General features: G+C 36.9%; 1 protein-coding gene and 1 long non-coding RNA gene across 3 annotated transcripts in view; both read left to right on the top strand.

The window, feature by feature from the left end:
* Positions 1 to 2,717: 2,717 nt before the first annotated feature.
* Positions 2,718 to 20,492, top strand: part of unc5a (unc-5 netrin receptor A) — a 195,953-nt gene continuing 178,178 nt past the window's right edge. For both annotated transcript variants that reach the window (XM_088604631.1, XM_088604630.1), the window contains exon 1: positions 2,718 to 3,348. In XM_088604631.1, coding sequence (XP_088460757.1) covers positions 3,258 to 3,348 — 91 coding nt within the window. In that variant the 5' untranslated portion in view covers positions 2,718 to 3,257. The remainder of the gene's footprint in view (positions 3,349 to 20,492) is intronic.
* On the top strand, positions 13,959 to 16,538 carry LOC148650624 (uncharacterized). Its single transcript, XR_015926170.1, has 2 exons — positions 13,959 to 14,437; positions 14,992 to 16,538. It is a non-coding gene; the product is annotated as an uncharacterized LOC148650624 (long non-coding RNA).

Raw genomic sequence — 20,492 nt, 5'->3', positions numbered from 1 at the left:
TCTTTACAGCAAAGCTATCTGACCAACTTCTACTCCATGGGGAATTTTCCTGAAAATTAATTACATCACAACGAATCAATACAGAGAAGTGACATGCTTATGAGGAAGAAGCCACAGAATATGATATTAATTTAGCTTAGAAAAGATGAGAAAAAGAATGCTCTTGAAAGGAAAGTAATTTGAACAGGTTAACGTAGTAATAATTTCCCACAGTGTTTAGCCTTTAAATTGAAAAATAATTTATGCCAAATAAAATCTCATTTAATTTAATGATGACATGCTCAAATAAGCCAACAAAACGATCCTATCACCTTGTTTTTTTCCCCATGTTTTTTGCAATATTTTAAGCAAAACATATTCTAGTTTATTTTCTGCAAAATAGTGCAGTTTTAAAATATCATATTTTTTCTGCTTGTCCTTAAAAAGTCCTAAACGTTTATGTTTAATGTATTAATATCTACGCAAGTAGTATATCCAGGACACCAGTCCTCCAGACCTATAAGTCTAACTTCTATAACACCATCTCACCTATCAGAGCACTTCTTTATGATTTCTTCGGGATGTGGAGATCAGAAGAATGTTTGTAATGAAGTAGATGCAGCTTTACTCACACAAGAACTATATCTGTGAAAGCTTAAGTCCCACCTTGTTTAATTTATAACTAGTTTTCCTATCTTGCTGTCTTTTTGTCTGCTTACAGTCATTACTTAGCTGCAAGATATTTCCTATAATAAAAGACACAATGAAAGTCAACAGCAAATCGAAAGCCTTGCGTGGGCACTAAGCAGTGATCAGTTTAACTAAATCTTCTTGCAGGTTTCCATGTGTATTTTTATTGTTCAAAGGCTTCAATCCAGCTCAGGCTATATGACCAGTGAAATACAGCTTATACTACTCTAATAAGCTTTTATTAAAGCAGCTGAAGAAGAGGATTTCCTGTCAATTATTTTTGATTGATTTTTCCAACAAAGAGAAGATAAGAAGTTGTGCTTTCATTATTTTTAACACAACATCCTTAAAAATTGACAAGGTGCATTGGATTATAAATTTGTGGGAACCCACCTAGATTTTAAATACATTTTTTACTTATGATTTTAATTAAGCATTCACTGAAAAATACCCCTGGAACTGTGATTCTTCTGTTCAATTTATGTTTTACACAACTCTTCTGTAAGTGTCCCCAGCATGACCCCACAATGGTACCCAAGTCAGATAATGCTGTCAATGCCATACCTGAGCATAAATAATGTTGACATTATAAACTCATCCCATTCCCTCACACTGAAACACTATTTACGGTGTTTAAAGACCTTCTCCCTGTTTTAACTACATGACAGTCTTCTCCCTCTCTCTACTTGACTATGTCTTGTCATCCATCTCTCTGCTCATTGATCCAATCCATCCACCACTATTCTATCTATCTCTGCCTTGTTCTTCAGGGACTTTTAAGCACAGCATTGTGCACAAAGCAGATTAATCTACAATTTGTAGCACATGTCAGGTTCCCCAGCGCAGAAGCTTATTACTGATTGATTGTTTTGCTTCAGTGTTTTACTCCAGTTTAATGCCTTTAAAGAGGTGGCCTCAGGAAACCAGCTTGTGACCAGACCTAGTGCTCTTCACTCCAGCTGTCTCCACAGCAGCAAACAGGCACGCCAAAAGATGATAAAAGAACATAGATCTTGTTGATTAAAAGACCAGCCAAATGACCTTCTCTCATTTTTAACCCTTCTTATATCTAAAAATAAAACTCTGACAACAGCAGCTGTGTGTTAATTCGCCCTGACAAGTCCTTCTTTCATGTGATCTCTACCTTCAGCTCCTGACAGACTTACAGTATATGATTCTTTAACCAATGTACTGTATGCATGTAGTGAGTAATATTTACAGCTACCTTTATGACAGCACTACTAACAGGCTTTGTCTAATCTTGGGAAGGATTAGCTTGGTTAAAAGAACATTCACCCAGCAAATGGATGAAAAATATTATACTGCAATCATAGGCAAATCAGTGACAGAAATTAGTGAATTCAAAGCCTGATACTCAAACTGCCAGATTCTATTTGCTGTAAAAGTTGATTATGTGCCAAAACCAGATAAAAAAAATAAAAATTATCTATCTCTGATGCATTTCTGATAAGACTGGTGCTTTAGGGTTCATTTCTACTTTCTAGAAAGCGTGTGATGCGCACAACACTAACGAACTGTGGATATTCAAACCCAATATGTTGTCTGCTGAAATCTCTCCACGCGTTTACGCATATCAGATGTGCAATAATTAACAATTGACAAGAGAAGGCAATTGCCAGTGCTGCTTCTAAACGACTTTTCGCAAACTGTCTTACAATTGGGCTAATTAAATCCCCAAACTGAGGTAGAGCTGTTAATATGTTCATGACTAAACGTTAATCTTAGCCTGCATTTGATTATTTAGAACTGTCTCGCAGCGTATGGATTCATAATCTGCAGAAGAAGACTAGAAATCACGGGATTTCTACACTTGAAATCACAGGATCCTTCTGATCCTGTGATACTTAATCGGCAGCATCATCTTTTTTATTCTCACACCATACTAAACTTCGCTTTTGAGGGGGGGTTTCTCCTGTTACCGCATATACAATATGAATAATGATTACGTGTAACGGTGAGTTTAAAAGCAGACGCCGTGTTTGGAATACATTGGCCTGACTTTTTTTCTTGGCAGGGGACGGGGGGTAGTAGTGGTGATTAATCTTGAGGTCAATCCATTCCATGTGAGGGCTTGGGATCCACTCCTGGTTTTGCAGCAGTGGTGTTCGGTTTACCTCTTAGCCTCCCTCTCTCCTGCATTGCTGTACAAGCAGATGTTCTGCTACTGAAAAATCAGTTCATGCGAGATCGCGGTCGAAGGAGGTAGCAGACTGTTTCGCAAGCGAAGCAATAGAGAAGAAAAAAAAAAGGCAGGCTGCTGCTGCTGCTCCTAAACCGAACACGCTTGCAGACTCACGCAACGCACAGCCGCTACGCTGAGAAATTCCAGCGACAGCGTTCTGCACCACACCTGTGTCGCGCTGTTCTTAAGCAGAGAGGACCCAGGACGGAGATATCCATGGACAGGAAGGTGGACTCGGGTGTTTGCTACAAGTACACTTTCACGGGCTGCTGAAGAGAGAAAATAAGAACTGCTTCGTTGGCTAACGACACAGACGCGCGAGTTTCTCTGCTGTTTTTTAAAGCACCAGCTTTATCAAAACTTGAACGGACAGGTGCTGAATATCATGTTGTTGCTTCTGGGTCCCTTTGTCTGCTGGAGGTCCGGTCTGATGTTGGTTGGAAGCTTGCTGCTGCTTGCCGGATTTACCTACAGTGGTAAGTTGTAGATTTAATTCTCGTTAACTCGATCCACATATTCTGGCTTCTGTTAAGTGTGGCATTAATTAGATGAAACGGGTCGATTAAGGGGGAGGCTGCGTTGTTTTGTACTTGTGTGTTATTGCTAGTCTTCTTCCATTCCCCTTAATAAAATGACAGTTTAGTATTAGAACTATGACTAGTTAATAATAACAGCAATAATAACATCATAGATCACAATTTTGATAGTGCTTTGGAAGAAACTCAAAGCGCTGGTATTATTCATACACGCACACTTTTAACATATTGAATCGAGAACGTTTTTAATTAAGGTTGCACGTTTAAATACGCGAGTCAATATATTAAAATGACTCATTTGACAGTCGTGACAAATTGGATCTCCGCACCCCTAAGGTAATGATTCCGTGAAGTGAGGTTTTTACAATCTTTAAGAGTGAGAACAGTGGTGCCGCTGGTGTCTAGGTGTGATGATTGGGCTGTTACGCAGAAGTACGTGAAAATTAAATTTGTTGTGCCTTCTTGAGCAATGGTGCGAAACTTAAGAGCAATACGTTGAAATTGTGTAGTTATTTATGTGTCTTTGACGTGCACAAGTGTCAAAAGAGATACCTGCGCTATACCTAAACTGCGTGCAGCACGGATTTTACGTCCGGAAGATTTAAGGTGGTTTCTTAATATTGACGTGCTGCATATAGCTCATAAACATATGTACAGTATATACGATTGTTAACTGGCATGTTTTGTTTAACATATGGGCTAGGCATTGAATCAAATTGTGAAAGATCTGTAAACCAGACTGAGTTTTGGCTGCGAAGACTACAGCGCTGCGCCTTTCCTTCTGTGTTTTAAGGATCTGTCGACGGGGAATGAAGAAACGCAGAGCTCAGAGGGGGTACTATCTTTCTCTCTCTCTCTCATGTAAATGACTCGGGCTTTATTTGCATTATTATGTCAAGTTTACAGAGTAACTTTTTTGTTGCTGATGGGCGGTTATCGACGTAACAAAAGAGTTACGTTTTACGGGAGCTAGCTTCCGAGCCTGATCTGTTGTTCCAGCTTGATGCTTCAGAGTCGCGGCTGTGTGGAAGTGATGCAGCACAAGAAGAGAGAAAGTAGCGGCCAGGATAGTTTTGCATTTGCCGAGAGCTTCGTGAAATAGAAAAGGATCGCTCTCTTGTATTCATGTTAATGTGGTTGTGCTATCCGAGCAGCTCAGCACTAAAAACAGAGGTTAATGGTGCTTGGTGCTGTGAATTTAACCGGTTACTGCCACTTCCCCGAAAATTCTAAATCGATGCAGTGTCCTTAATCAGTGCAGTAATCTCAACCGAGTTTTTGTGAAAACTTCCCTCCCCAAAGCATCGTACATCATGAGAGTTCATAACAAAAGTTCCGCTGTGTTTGATCGATGTGTAGTGTTTGTGTGGTCAGAGTTAGGAGGAGCGTTTTAGAAACCAAATCAAGTGATGTTTATGTGTGTTTAACGTGGTGGTGTAGAGAGCATCTCTGAACACCAAATAACGTTTTAAGTGCCAGCCTAGTCTTGCAAACCATTCTACTGCTAAAATGAGACTTCTGCAGCAGAAGTTTTTTAAAATGAGAAAGTCATTTTTTTTTATCTTTGGCAGCCTAGAATACCTGTAACATCAGCAAAACGCTGCAAGTCTCGCAGCTAATGTATTTAGTGTCTTCCTTGAAAGCATTAATTTGCATTCAAAAGTCAGCCCAAGACATGTTATGCAATTACAAGATGCACAGAGCACTGACAGTTGCTTATGATCTTTTTCCAGAAGTACAAAGTGGCTTAGAGAGTCTACTGTTCATGTCTGGTGGGTTCAAGAATGCTTCAAACCCATGCTTTATGTGCGGTGCTGCTGGCTGTTAAGGTTCCTGATGTGACCTGCCATTCCAGCACATCTGCAGTTGCCTTTAATAGCTGTTACCTTTCCATCACTTAAAGCCTCCAATTCTTAGATAAAGAATCCCAGACAATTAGTTGGCTTTTCTTGTGAGTGAAGCAACACCTTTTTGTTTCACAGAAACCAAGCAAGAAAGCCTTGATAGGAACAAAAACCCATAAGGACAAAAGTTGGCTGTTTTCCTTCTTAAAGTAGGAAACAAGCACAAGCAAACATGCTAAGCTAAATCAGAGGTATACTACCATTTCTGGAAAATACAGGGATTGGGAAAATTCAAAACAAAAAGGAAACAATGGAATAAAATGGATCAATGAGTAGTATTATAATACTTTCATTTGTAGCTGGAAGTGAGGGCTTTTTTTGTTTTTATCTTGCACAACTATGCAATCCTTTCACGTTCGTGTTAATCACCATGGATATTGGCAGATTTCAACAATGATAAGCCACCGTGCTGTGGAAATGTGATAATTCAGGCGTCTGAATCATTTCTTGCCTCTCTAGTAATCTGAAATTCAGTGGGAAAGTCGTATTTTTAAGAGCAATAACAGGACCTCAGAAGGTTGCTTCCAAAAGTTCCTAAAACAATAAGACACACAGTAATTGTTCTTGATTTTTTTTAAGTCACAAAAATAAGCAGTTGTTGCTTTACTGCATATCACCTGCAATGCAAACCTGCTTCTGAATGAAATTTCCACATAATTAGTGGGACAAACAGAACAAATCTGGTATTAAAAATACCTCAGATGTTTCACAATCATCCGTGGTACAGTACATGCAGACCACTACAGAGTCAACTGTGGGAGACCAGTGGCTAATATCCTATTAAATGTGTGGGATTATTCCCCCTCATTTGCATTGTGCTTGATTTCCAAATGTTTGTTGTACCATGGACAGAGTGCTGACTTGTTTAAGTCGGGTAATTGGTGCTCTTGCCCCCAGGACACTTAAGTACATGAGATGATGAATCCGAATGGGCTTTTCTGCTGCATTAATTAGTGAATAATTATGAATAAATTAAAATAAAATTAACAATCATGCTCCAGGGACATCATATTTCACACTAACTAAACAAGAGTTGCCCCTTTCCATCACTGGCATTCTTAGGTTTGCTGCACTTTATCTAAATACCAATTAAGATTTAAAAAAATACAAATTTATTCTGGGGGAAAAATATCTGATCTCCTGAAAATTAGAAGGCCAATAAGCTATCGCATCCTGTACTATTATAAGAGTTAGTGGCACCTCTTTTCAGTAAAATATCAATAAAGTCCTGGTTACAACATCTTCGTATTTCTGTATGCTAGAAATGACAGATATAATAATAAATTAATTTAAGACCATCCATGTTCGGGTTTCCAAAGAGCATGATTGGTAATACTGTACATGTTCCATCAGTATTGCTGTGTAAAGGAAATGAATGAACCCATGGATAACTCTTGTCGCCACATCTGGACAGATAACCTCTGCAATGTAATATATCTATAGTAATTAAAACTGTTCTTCTGGTACTAAAGTTACTGTTTTTCTTGTTTAAGCATCAGGGATAGGACCTTTTATACAGGAACAGTACTGGGTCTGCAGTAAAGAGTTTGTTACCTATAATTCTCTGTGTCCCTGATTTGCGTGTTAACACCACTGACTCTAGATGTTTTAAGTGGAGCTGATAAATATTTCACCCCTTAACTCTGTAAATCACTGAAAATAATAGCACCTGATTATAATGAATTATCAATATAAAACTTGATTTAACAACTTTAATGTTTGTGTTCACAGAAGCACAAGTGCCTTTAGAAATTATTACCTTTTATTTTCAAAATCCCTTCAATGCAGCCTTTCCCAAATATCTGAATACCTATGTTGCTACTCGGCCTTAAACCATTTCTCTAAATGGACTGAATGCTTGGGGTTATGGAATTTGAAATTAAATTGTATTATACAGTTTTCAATTAATTTTCAAATGAAATTTTCTACCAAAATACCAACCTGTGGATTGGTATGGTTGATTTGTCAAGTAGTGGAATCACTGAAAAGGTGGAAATATTCAAATTACACCTTCCAAAGCACAGACAAGGAATGCAGCAGCACCTGAAATTGGATTGTAAAGTGATTCTGGTACTGTTTGTTTTCAACCCTGTGTTGGGATTAATATATGAAACCAAGACGGAGATGAATATATCCTTAGATCCATAGTTGTGGAGGAATTATAGCTTTTCATTTTTGTTAAGTGTTTTGTTTTTGTTTTAGGGGGGAAAAAATTCTTAAAGAGACTTAAATGCTGTGCCAGAAGTGATGTCTTGCCATTGTAAATCTGGAAGGAGATATTAGACTTTGATTTATTGGAGTGAGTCCATGGTGCATATTTAACTGAGAGAATTGTTTAAAGGACTGTGATGCTGTCCCTATAGTAGCCTAAAAGCTTGCATAGTCTTAGAAGCGTCTTGGAGAATTTGGCTGTTGTAGCTGTTGTTTTTATTAAATGGCACTGTGATGTTGCAGACACAGGGTAAGAAATTGGAATGAGCTATTTACTTGTGGATCTGTTTTTATTTGTGCTAATGGAATAATCAGGAAAGAATCCTTTTTTCTGATGTGAATGTTTATATTTAATGTACATTTCTTTAATTTGCACATTAAAATGCTGCCGAAATCGTTTTAACATTGTGAGAAGAATTTGGTCAAAGTAAATCTACCTTTTAGCAAAATAAAGTATTGAGCATAAAAAAGAGTGAGGAAATGGACAGTGTGTCATGAAAAGCGATATTTACAGTTATTTAATTTTCAGAGATGGGATAAAGCAGCCATATCCAGGGTTAAAATGTTGTTTCAGAATGTTGTTTTTCTTTAGATCATACGTTAAAGAGAGAAAGGGAATGAGTAAATACTGTAGGAAGTTAAGATTCACATGATTTATTAAAAAGGAAATTTGTCTCCCTTTGTCTCCCTCTTAAGAGAATTTAATAATCATTTTTTTTTTATCCCTTAGCTAATATGTAGCAAATTATTTTCATGTATTTGCTGGGCAAGGTCTTTCACATGGAGATGGTAATTTAACAAAAAAAAGTCTGATTTCATTCTTCATGGTAGTGAGCAATGAATTCAAATGATGCATGTGGAGAGAACATTTTTGCACTCAGGGAGAAGAGTTTAACATAAAATTATTTCTTCCTTATACCCCTGGTAGCAACTCGGTGGATTAGCATGATGTAGTGAAGACTCCGTGAGGAGGGGGAAAATTATACACCAGAAAAAAAAAAAAATTTGAACACAATTAGTCCTCTGGAGGTCAAGCACTGAATTAGGATTTTTTGTGTTTCTATAATGCAAACCTACCAGGCATTTTTGAAACAAGTGGGCTTGCCTTTGTCCTTTATGCTTCAAAAACTCATTTTGACTTAATTTTGCTGTTTCTGTCCAACTGTGTAAGAAGAATTTGTTTTCTTTTAGTGGGTGAGAGTAATGGAGAAATATATATTTTTTTCTAGTTCATTTTAGTTTTGAGGTTTTGATTTACATGTATACAAATGATCTACAAAAATACCAGGAAGTTCAAAGTCTGCAAAATTCCACTTTTTATAATATACAGTATAATAAAGAACTATTACACATTTCTTAAAAAAGCTAAATTGTCAGTATTCTCAGGCCTCTCTGGAGCTGAAAGACAGGTAGATTTAAAAAAATCATGTGGCTTGATCATATGAAAATGTATTCTAAATTAATAAATTTATACTTTGACAGTTATTGGTCCTTTGCATTTATGAATAGCCTTTGGAAACATGTAATTTTAATTACTAAATAAAATATGTATGAAAAGGTGTGGTGTCATAAAGCTGAACGTCAAAACTCGCAGTCTATTATTTTAAGTGCAATTGAACGTCAAATAGCATTTATAAGGATATCGATCACCATGTACAGAATGTGCCCTTTTGCTAAAACATTAATATTTCCATGGTGTTGTGTTTTTGTTAGGAAGGTCCTTTGATTTAAGGTTTGGGTTCAGATGCTTTAAGATATATTTCCCTTATTGCTATCTTGCTCCTCATCCTACTAATGTATTTATATAGTCTTTACATAACTTTAATAAGTAGGGCACACATGCTGTTTGTGGTTAAAACGCAAGTTGATCACTGTACGCTGTATCAAGGTGCAACACATTACTCAGTGCTAGTATTCCAGTTACTGGGGAATTTGCACACAGAAAAATATTCCCTTACCTTTGAAATGCGCATACATTACACTGCTATTATAGAACTGGTTTTGAGATGTGTGCCTGTAAGTTTTGGGAAATTGGGACTCATATCCTCCCTCCAGTCTGATGCTTCATTCAGTGGACATGTGTGTTGCTGTTATCAAAAGAAACAAAAAACCAACAAACAGCTATGATTCTTAAAAGATATAATTAAATCTCTTGAGTATCAGCGCATTCTCCTCATCAGGGTAAGCTGACGTGATGAATTCCTGGACCTCTGATGTTGGATGATGTCTTTGTGGGCACAACGGTGTTCGGAGAGAGAGTGCCCTGTTTTAGGCTGGTGTTTTAGTCAAGAGGATGAATGTCTGTTTGGTGGGTAAAATCAGTAATTAAAAGTTGCTCGAGCTGCTTCTGACATCGAGATTAAAGCCTCTTCTTCTGCTCTGTAAAAGAGCTTGCCTCTTGAGGTGAGGGATGGATGACTGATAATTCACACGAGATTGGATGATCCTGTTTTTGGTTCGAGACGAGTATTTGTTCTTTTCATCCATTTCAAATTTTTTGGACTATGTACAGTAGGTGAGGTGAGGCATGAGTAAAAGAACAAAGCACTGCAAATCAGAATTCCTAAAAGGAAAGTCTAGACTGTCCCTTTTCCAAGGTGTTTTATCTAAAAAATATTTCAATTATAAAATTAATTTAAATTGCATCATGTGTCACTGATTTGTTTTTTTTTATTGTTAGACTACACTTAAAGAGGATATAGAAGACATCTATCTTTCTAACAGCCCTGCTTTTCATTCATCATTCAGGAACTGCTTCACTGCATATCGCTGTTGGTAATGAATCATGATGCACATCATGTAATGAAATTTCATAATCCATAGCTGCATGATAAATTGTCTCACCTTTAACTGACAAAAATAACTTGTACATTTGTACAATAGAGATTTTCTTGGGAGGAGAACCTAAGCAGACCTCAATGGGAACTGTTCCAACCATTCTGTTTCCTCGATAAGCGAATATCCAGATACACAGACTGAAAATTGCAGTATCTACATTTATAGCAGGAAAGCATTTTTTTCCTGCAAAGCACACGACAACGTCACAAAGATAATAAATCTAGCTTGGCTTCCCAAAAACGTGCTGAAATAAGGTGACCTTTTGGAAGGATGGCTGTGTTGTTTGCACCACTCACTAATATAACTCCTTGTTTTCTTTCATTAAGGTTTTGTTCAGTTTTTGTTGTCTGCAACAATTCAAGCTGCCGATCACATTGAGTGACGTGTCTTGAAATTCTCCATTAAAATGGCTCGGAATGCTGGCCAGAGTCTGACAGTCTGACATGCATTAGTTTAGGGCACTAGTGTAGCTGTTCATTTCTTTTCAAAGGAGTGATTTGTAATATTAATATGGGCTTGGTGTTTGAGCATTCACCACATTTGCCTTGGAAGCTCTGTCCTCGTTCTGGGCCAGAATAAAGGGCTACTCCTAAGAGAATTTAATGATTGTTTTTTTTTTTTTATATGCTGTGGTCTCTTAGTGCTTTTCTGCCTTCATTTAGTCTAACTCGCTTGGTGTGTGCCTGTGCACATCCGTAAAGGCATTACTGTTTCATTTGTGAAGAAACCCAATGCTGTTTGAAACAAAAAAATATCAAATGAACAAAGTCGTACATCTTGGATTGCAAAGAGATTTGTTTGAATGGATTTCACTTGAAGGGACAGTGCTAGCAAGCATTTGACAAGGTTTTTATCCTCCACAGCCCTAGCTCATATGAAAAAAAAGCTTCCATTCTTAATATACACTTCAAGGAAGAGCTTTGAATATGTTTTGACCTAAAAGAGTTGTGTCTTTGTTTCTCAGTTTGATTGTCAGTTTGACTGACGGAAAAACTAAACAGATTGTGTGTCCAAGCACATTTAGACAATTTTATTGTAAAGTCTATTCATTTTCTTGAGGTACGCATAAAAGTTCAGGGACCTGCAGGTTACAACAAGGGGTTCGGAAAGGCCTGGAAACAGGAGAGAATAAACTGTGACCCCTAAAACTGTCAGAATATACAGACAACTGGTTTAACTTGTCTCTTCGTATCTAATCCTGAAGGATTCACTGTTATTGAGAGAGTTGGAGGCAATATCCCAGATCTCCTGTGAAGTCCAATCAAGTAAACTGTAAAAAACTGTAGTTTTTTCATCTCTGTATTTATCTCTATTCAAAAAACACATACAGTATAATATTTCTAGTTTTCACTCCACTACAAGCAAAGGCAGGGCTTGATCCTCAGGCTGTTTTGCTGCAGCAGGGCTGCAGTAGTGTCCTAATACAGACTGGGGAACAAGGTTACATTTCTGAAGCACTGTATGTAACTTACAAGGGAAAGCAGTGGTGCTTAGATGATAAGTAGGTACTGTACATGTGCTGTAGTTTCACTTTTGTTGGCACGTCAGATGATTAAAAGCTGTGTTGGCATGTAGGTATGCTAAGTAAGGTCCATAAGGAAATTGTGTGCTAAATAAGATGTTTACTATTGAAACGATGACAGTCTTAATGCATTGCTCTAGTATGTTTTGTTTTTGGTTGATTATACACCTTCCTGTTCCCATCATTTGGCAAGGGGAAAAAATGAAAAATAATTGCTACAGAAGACAGATACACCCCGTTTTAAAAATCATATTCCACGAGTGGTTAGTAAGTGTCATGTATGGAGGTAAATTATTGCCAATTTCCTGAATTTCCTTCAGCTCACAGATATAAATTCTGTGCCCCAGAATTGCCATTTCATGCCTCAGAATGAACCTTTTGTGCATAAAATGATCACCTCATCTCATGAAATGATTTCCCCCAGACAAAATAAACTCTTTGTGTCATGAAATGAGAATTTTGTACCTCAAAATGAGCATTTCACCCACAAAATTAGTTTTTAGCTTTGAGCTCTATCTTTGCATTTTGCCTAGAAATGACAGTTACACAAGAATTCTTTAATAGAAAATATTTACATGATCTAATGTAATGCAGTTCTTCCTTTCAGATCAGAATCTTGAGGCTGCAGACAATTTGTGTTCCTTCCTTAAATATAACATTAAAATAATTAGTTGTATTACTAATTTTCATCCCTTGTAAAACTGTATTTATATCTTTAAAAACATTGTCTAATTTACCTCGAAAGATTCATTAAAAGAATGAAGCACAGTTATAACGGACCCAGTTTAAATGCTGCTTTTAATGAAAAGTATACATTTCTTTTTAAAAGATTGTAAGTGAAGTTTTTCTAGTTTGAACAGCAGTATTCCTTTCATGAAATTTATAGAGACTGGAAAAGGGATCAGTTTTCAAATGACAATTAAAACATCTTAAAGCTTGCACAACACACACGAGGGTGCAGTATATCCACTACCTGAACAGCTGTCTCAGCACATCTACTGTAAGGCCCTCTGCTTGTTTTTATGATGTGTGGGGAGCTCACTCGCTCTCTGATGATCAATAGCTCTCACCTGAGTGTTTAAGTGTTTAATTGGCCATCAGTCAGTGACTGGGAGATGCTTATACACCCGGTGGTATTCAATCATGGCTCATTACAGAAGTCTCCTGGGTAGTGGATAAAGCCTTGCTAATACAGATTTTGGGGGCATACATGCTGTATTGAAAATGCGACAGGGCATCAAGGGTCAGAAAATGGATATATACATAACATGGAAATCTATCAGGATTTACTGTACTTCTTTACTTGTCTGGCAGACAGGTCCAAGTGTTCCCAGTACTTACCACCAGGGGGCAGCAGGCTATATTTAAAGCAGGAGCTTCTCTGGAAATTGCCAACTGTAAACTTGAGCACTAGCGTTCTTTTCAAATCCGCAGCAGAAGACGCACGGCCAGATCCGAGAGAGATTTGCAGCAGACACCCTGTGATCATAAGGGAAAAAAAAAAACACGTGAGCATAAATTCAGACCTCAAAAAGATACTGCAGTCATATGCTAATCATCCTGATGAGACTATCAAATCATTTTTTTTATTTCAGCAAGAAAAACAGAAATGGTGTTAATCAATTTACTGCAGTTGACTTCAAAAGAAGCATTTTTTTTTTAATTTCGTTATGCTATTTATGCATTATTTAAGATTAAATTAAGTTTTCTTTTCCTTAAAGTGAGTCTTTACATACACGGAAGTCTATACTTAAAAAATAAAAAGCAGGAGTATATTATTTGACAGAAAGATTGTACATAGATTTTATATTCAAATCACTAATGTTACAAGTATATGTTAAATGTAAAAAAGGAAAAATATATTCGTTTTAATAAAGTATCTATGTCTTTCAAACCCGCCGGTATATCCTTGATAGAATCTTGTGCTTCAGATACCTCTGATGTGAGAAGGTTCCCCGAGTTAGAAACCTGGAAATATTATGAAGTGTAAAAAGACATCCTTCAGTAACCTACAGTCTTGTGGTGATGTCTTTACATGAAATAAGTATGAATAAAAATGAGCCTACTCTGATGTGAATATATATTGACACTCAAGAGCCTTCTGACAAAGTTCTGCAGCTTCTTCTTTGAGTGTCTTAATATAAGACAGATTTTCTCTGTATGACTGATCTTTATTTTTATGGGGAAAACCATCACCAAGCAATTCGCTGAGTAGCTGAATCGGGTAGCAGCCTGTTAGAGTGTCCTTTGAAAGGTGTGTGAGTGGCTCTCTTAAACTGAGCATCCTCACCTCTCAACTCAGTTTTAAATTAAATGTCACCCCTGGCTTGTTTGATTTGACAGGTGACTTTAAGGTGGGAGTTTATGAAAAGACAGCCCTGGTTACACTGAGGTGGGAGAGAAGGTGGACTCTGTAGTGAAGTGAAGGGATATAACCCCGGCTGTTCTCAGCCCTTTACAGTAGGGCTAAGGAAAGAATCGTGAGTCGGTGTTGTAAAGGTTCAGGGAGCTTTCGGCTGGCTCAGTGGGGAAGAGGATCACTCACCCAACTCAGGTGAGCAAACAACCTGAACCCGCAGAACCCAGATAATCTTATTTCAGTACAGCTGCGGCTGTCGCTCATAAAACTCCAGATATTGAAATACTGTCCTTTGTTTTCACCCGGTATTGTTGCAATTTAATTAATACGAGCAGCATTATACCCTGTGACCTTTGTGAAAGCAAAGACGGGCAGAATACAATCTCTCACTTCATTTATTTTCATTCCATGTTATATTATGTATTGCTTCCAGTCAATCCGCATTGAAAGTATATATATCCATGTGTATGAATATACAGATCTAGAGATAATCATATAAGGTGATGCGTAATGAACTTTGAAATACTACTGCTATTGGTACAGTACGTAGTTATCGGCTGGCTTAATACAAGGATTCTGTTTATCTAAGGGTAGCTACTATATAGAACAAGACAAAGAATGTTTACATTGGTTAAGCCCGAGCTGCTGTTATTTTCCAAGGTTAAGGGTGCAGAAAATTTCAACTGTACTGTATGTGCTTCAGTGTTATTAATATTAATCATAGTGTGATCCTCTCATACTCACACCAGGACCAATTCTACTGGAGCCAATTAACCTGCCGGTATGTCTGAGGACTGTGGGAGGAAACTAGAGCACCTGGAGGAAGCCCTCACAAACACGGGGAGGAAACACAAACTCCATGCAGACAGCACCCCAGGAATTGAACCCAGGGAAATGCTAACTACGGTGCCGCCATGCCACCTGCTCCCCTGCCCCCTGTAGTTTTGAAAGTTAAAATTATTGTAAATTTGCCAATTGTGCGTTCTGAGCAGTGCACACTGTACACATTTTGAAACTCCAGTGTTAAAGCAAGGGTTTGGCAACACTGTAATTCCACTGTAATGCCAATGAAACTCGAATTTGTTCGGAGTTTCCCTCCTCGTGGGAGTATCTTCCCCTCTGCAAAGCTGAAGCTTGGCTTCCTCAGGATCTCTGTAATGGGGAAATGAGTATTTGCCTGTTCCGTGACACAGCAGGGAGGAAACCCTGGCTCTTTCAGGCCATTGTAAGCCTTAACATCCCTTACAAGACTTCAGTCCAGCTCGTGCTTTAAACACTTGATTCACCTTCACCTAAACGGTTTAAGAGTAGCAGGAATAAAGTCTTGGAATGGAATAGGAGGACCATGACTCCTTTGTGGTTCTGTTGGATATGAGCAAAGAAGCTTACAGTTTTTTTTGTTTTCAGAGACTTCACTACCTATTTCATTTTTGAATGATCCAGATGTTCACGTGTGCACGTGCAAGAGGGCTTATATAAGCATTGTATCAGGTGTTCCCTCTAAACTGCACAAGTGCGTGACCTTGAATGCCAAAACGTTCTAAGCTGTGGAACAATTTAGGAAGCAACAACTTTGCTTCACAATGGATCGTACTGGTAAATAGAGCTGAGCAGTTCACAAAAGATTGGTGAGCAAATTATTTCAGTAAATCAAACCAATCAATCTGTGATTCCCCAGATGACTCGATCAGTTGATTTATTATGCCTTTCAGTTCAGTGAGACGAATCGAGCATCGAACCAACACAGGAAACGATTCATTCTCAAAGCTCAGAAATACTTAGGGAGAAACTTGGAAGACAGAGTCGAATGCAATATCGTAAATCTGAAGCAATTGGAAATTGCCACACTCAATAAAAACACAAATAGCCCTTGTATTAATGAGGTGTGTGTATTTGAGGGCTGTGTATGAAGAAATGATTTTAGCTATTTATTTCAGATGGCTGTATTGATTGAATGTTCCCAAACATCCTGAATTACCTCAAACTGATAATAAACACTGGATATACCTTCTACAAGGGGGATGCATACTTTTATATTATTATAAAAATTCTGGAATGCATACATTATGATGTCTTAAAGTTATAAATGCAAATATTCCCTTGAGTAGGTAAATAACAAAACGTAATGTCATGTTTTTTAGTTTTCCTTTATCATTCCACTGTTAACGCTTTAGAAAATAACCTTGATTTGATGTTTTCAGAAATTATTCATATTATGTTTTCTTTTAGTTTTACATCATTAATTTATGACCCTGCACCTTTGATATTTGTTTATAAATAGATCAAATTTGATGTCCATGTGCTTGGAAGGTACTTTGTTTTGCTGCTTTTCACCCTGCAAAAGACAACTGCACACAACAATCTGGCCAAGCTGTCAGAACTGTCTATACTTTATGTGATATTTCTCTAGGATTTTCACAAAAATATACTTTGTTTCCAGAACTGTCTTCCTATGTCGAATAAGAAAAACTACCCAGACTTCCCATTTTACATTATACCTTCTTATTTTCCATTTAACTTTATAAAAGATTGAACCTCATTTCAGTAATTATTTCTCTAAATATAGTATTCAGTCAAGCTGTATTTGGCCTAAATCTGCTAATGAGCCACTATAAAGCAATTAATGTGTTTTGTTACAATCCAAATGCAAGATAAATGTAGGATTCAAGTAAACGATACTGCATTTAACTGGATTTAATTGTTCAGATTAATTTAAAATGTTGTTATGGAATTTTAAATCAAATAAAATCGAGTAAGAAGAGAATCAGACTCTCGGGTATTGTACTTCTGGATAGGTTGTGGGCATGACCAAGTTTAACACACCCTCACGTTGCTTGGAGAATTGACGTTTGTGCTCGTGTAACACTAGCTTGCTTGTTATTTAAAACAATTAGGGGGACATTGATTGACAGGCCCTTGAGAATCATGCCTAACATGATCAAAGTCTTTTGCAACACTCCACTGATCTGGACCTGTGTACCCAGATATGATTTTGTAGTGTTTTGAGTGAGTAGTGTACTTTATGACAGCACAAACAAAGAAGGAAGGGAGGGCTTGACTTGAACCGTTGAGTGATGAACATATTTGGCTATATGTACAAGTGGGAATAAAGTTCTTCAAATCAAGCGTTTATGGAGTTCTACAGCTGTGTTAGAAAAAATGTTTTAAATGTTACTCCCACACAATTAATCAAGACAGGATTGTTTCCTTAATCCGTGCATATATTAGGATCAGCTCACACAGGGAGTAATGTATGTAGACTACTTCACAGCAATATTTTTTTCTTCAGACAAGCTGAACAAACTGCACATGGAAACTAAACAATAGTCTTTCATGCAATCATACGTATTAAATGTGTTTGTTTATTCCATAAGATAGGATGGTTGATCTTTGATTAACAGTTTCTGAAATATACTTAAGAATATGAGAAAGGCCATTTGGCCTTTTCTTTTTTGAATACTTGTAGTGGCCCATGGTGTAGTCTTCTCTATTTCAGACAAAAATAATTCAGTGCTTTTAGCCTGTCAGTATAGAACAGTTCAGAATTGTATATCTTCTCTTGATTGATCCCAGCACAATAATCTTTGCAATGAGATTATACTAGTGTAATTAAAACTATGCTATTTTAACATTAAATCACATTATTTAATTATACACTTGGATATACTGTATATATGCTAACATTTTACTTTTTTTATTGCTTCCCCATATTGTCTAGAAGATCAAAACAATGTGTCAACATAAACTCCTACATCTTTGTCATAGGTGGCTTCTTCAAGCTGTTCCCTGTTTTATAATTGTAGTTGTAAGATGTTTTTGCTTCCTCTTCAATAAAACCAAGAAGGAAAGCTAAACAAGGCCAAGCCTATGATTCTGAAATTAAAAACTTTTCATTTGTGTATTGATAATTATAATGTGCTTAAAATGTGTACTTTAACAGTTTAAAAATATAAATCTTAGAACAAAATATGAACTCATTACAATCCCTTGAAAGTTTTACAAGGCATCTCAGGTTGTGAAACTTTTTTTTAAAGCAATATACTTAGAAGGCCATGGAATAATCCTAAAATGATAAAACATGATCGTAAAACATAAGCTTTCAAGGGGAACACACTAGACACTTTTATGAAATTTTAAAGCAAGTTGTTTTATCATGCTTTTCTCATAGTTCCAATTTTTGGTGTGTATCTGTGTGGTTTATATATAGTGTCCAGATTTTTGTCTTTATTAGTATTGTTCACACAATGGCTATTAGTATTTTGACATCTCTAAGACATGTGTTTTAGAGATGATTTGTAGTGTGGAATTTATAGCGGACAAAAAAAACAGAAGACTTTATGGGTGAGCATAAATAGGACATCATCACTTTTATATTGCAAATTTCAAGGGAGGATCATCTCAAAGTGCTTTACAGATAATCCATTAAAAAATGCAACACCGTAAAGTAACAGTCCCACACTACAGTGCTGCACAAGCTCATCATTGTCACTGCCACAGGGAAAGCATCAAACAAACCAATAGGGTTCACAAAAAAGCAGTCCTGTTGATCACAGGTCAGTCTTTTCCTTTACGTTTTCTCAATTCTGGTTTTAATATGAAGGTTTAAATCTGAAAACGGTTCAAGACCTGAATGAAGGGTTTAATTAATTCGATTACAGTAATGTGGTTAGAATTAAGATATTAACTGATAGCCAGAAACTAAAGAGATGAATGAATGGGAGCTCGTTTGTATTTCCAAAATTGTCAAATCAGATTTCTTTAAAGAAATATCTATATCATAAATGCTCTCCATTACATTATACAAAATTATACTGCATTATTTAGATATCTAAAAATCTAAAAATGTGTATTAAGTCTTGGTGGTAACAGTATTATTATAATAACTATTTTCATGTTTTTACATGTTAACAAAAAATGAAATATTTAAATTATACTGAAATTTATAAAGAGAACTATTTACCACCATAATCACACTTAAAGTGATTTAATAATTAACACATAGGAGTCATAACTCTTCATTAAAAAAAATATTGGTGATCATTTCTAGTATCATTCTTTTGTATTTTAAAAATATACAGAGAAGTGGTCTATCGAGTGCAAAAACTAAACCAGCATTTTAGGCACCCCTGGCTCTAAATCTGAATTCAGAAATATGAAAAAGGATCAAATCGTTCTCTGAAGTGTGGCTGGTGGAGCTGTTGTAAGATCAATTCAAGTATTCATTTGAAGATTAAGAAATTAAATTGGAGGCTTTCAAAAACTCATCGCTTTGTATGCTGAGGTTGCAAAATCATTGTGCAAGTTTGTTTGTAAAAAAAAAAAGCCACTTTGTCCCTCATTCATCTTCAAAGCCACACACTCCCTATTCTGATGAATAAGAGGAAGAGATTTGTTCCAGTGTTTCAGCCAAAAGGATTTCACAGAGAGATGAAAATTTAAGACCAGCCATACATAACAAAAAGGGCACTGCCTCCTTTATTGGATAATCAGGACAGGATCCCCAATGGGCTAGAATTTGCCTCAGAACGTCTCGGTGTTCCTTTAACATGCATGTCTTACCTCTCGGATTCCATTACCTTAATCAATAGCTTACATTAAAAGGAACCAGCTGTCTTCAGACGTTAAATAAAGATGTCTGAGAAAGGCAGGAAAAGCGTTCTTTTGTTTCCTTGTTCCACTGTTATGTTAGCAGTGAGTAACGTTAAAAAGAGCGAGCATGTAGTCTCGATCCATCCCGATACACAGGTTTGTGGAGCAAGGTTCTTAAGGTGATGCTGTACTGGATAATTGTTTGTTTTTGTGCAATTTCATGTAGCAACATTCTTTTTTTCCTCCTTTTATGTGTAATTTACAATGAGCTCCAAATCTGTGACAATATTAAATTGCTTAAAGCACAGATATTTGGGAAATGTTTTCATCTTACTTAATCTGTCCATGCTGGCACATCCTTATACTGTATACTGTATTTCCAGTTAACTTCCATGTATTTTATGTGTTATTATCCAAGCTGGCGTGTTTTGCAGTTGTGGGGTCCTTTCGTAACTCGACTCGATGGCGTTTGTCAGGCGAAGCTGCTATGAAAGTACAACGCTCTAAAGAAGGCACAGAGAGCTTCTGCTCCGGCCCTTATCGCACAATTAGCAATCATCTTTGAATGTGGAGAACAGTGACGAGCACTGGGAGCCAGAGTCGTGACCAGGAGCACTAGAGCTCTGAGCCAAGACAAACACATCTTCAAGCCGTGTTCCCC

Source organism: Lepisosteus platostomus, chromosome 13, assembly GCF_059453375.1.
Source record: "Lepisosteus platostomus isolate fLepPlt1 chromosome 13, fLepPlt1.hap1, whole genome shotgun sequence".
Classification (NCBI taxonomy): domain Eukaryota; kingdom Metazoa; phylum Chordata; class Actinopteri; order Semionotiformes; family Lepisosteidae; genus Lepisosteus; species Lepisosteus platostomus.
The sequence above is the reverse complement of the archived record's forward strand: the minus strand, read 5'-3'. Positions and strand labels throughout refer to the sequence as shown.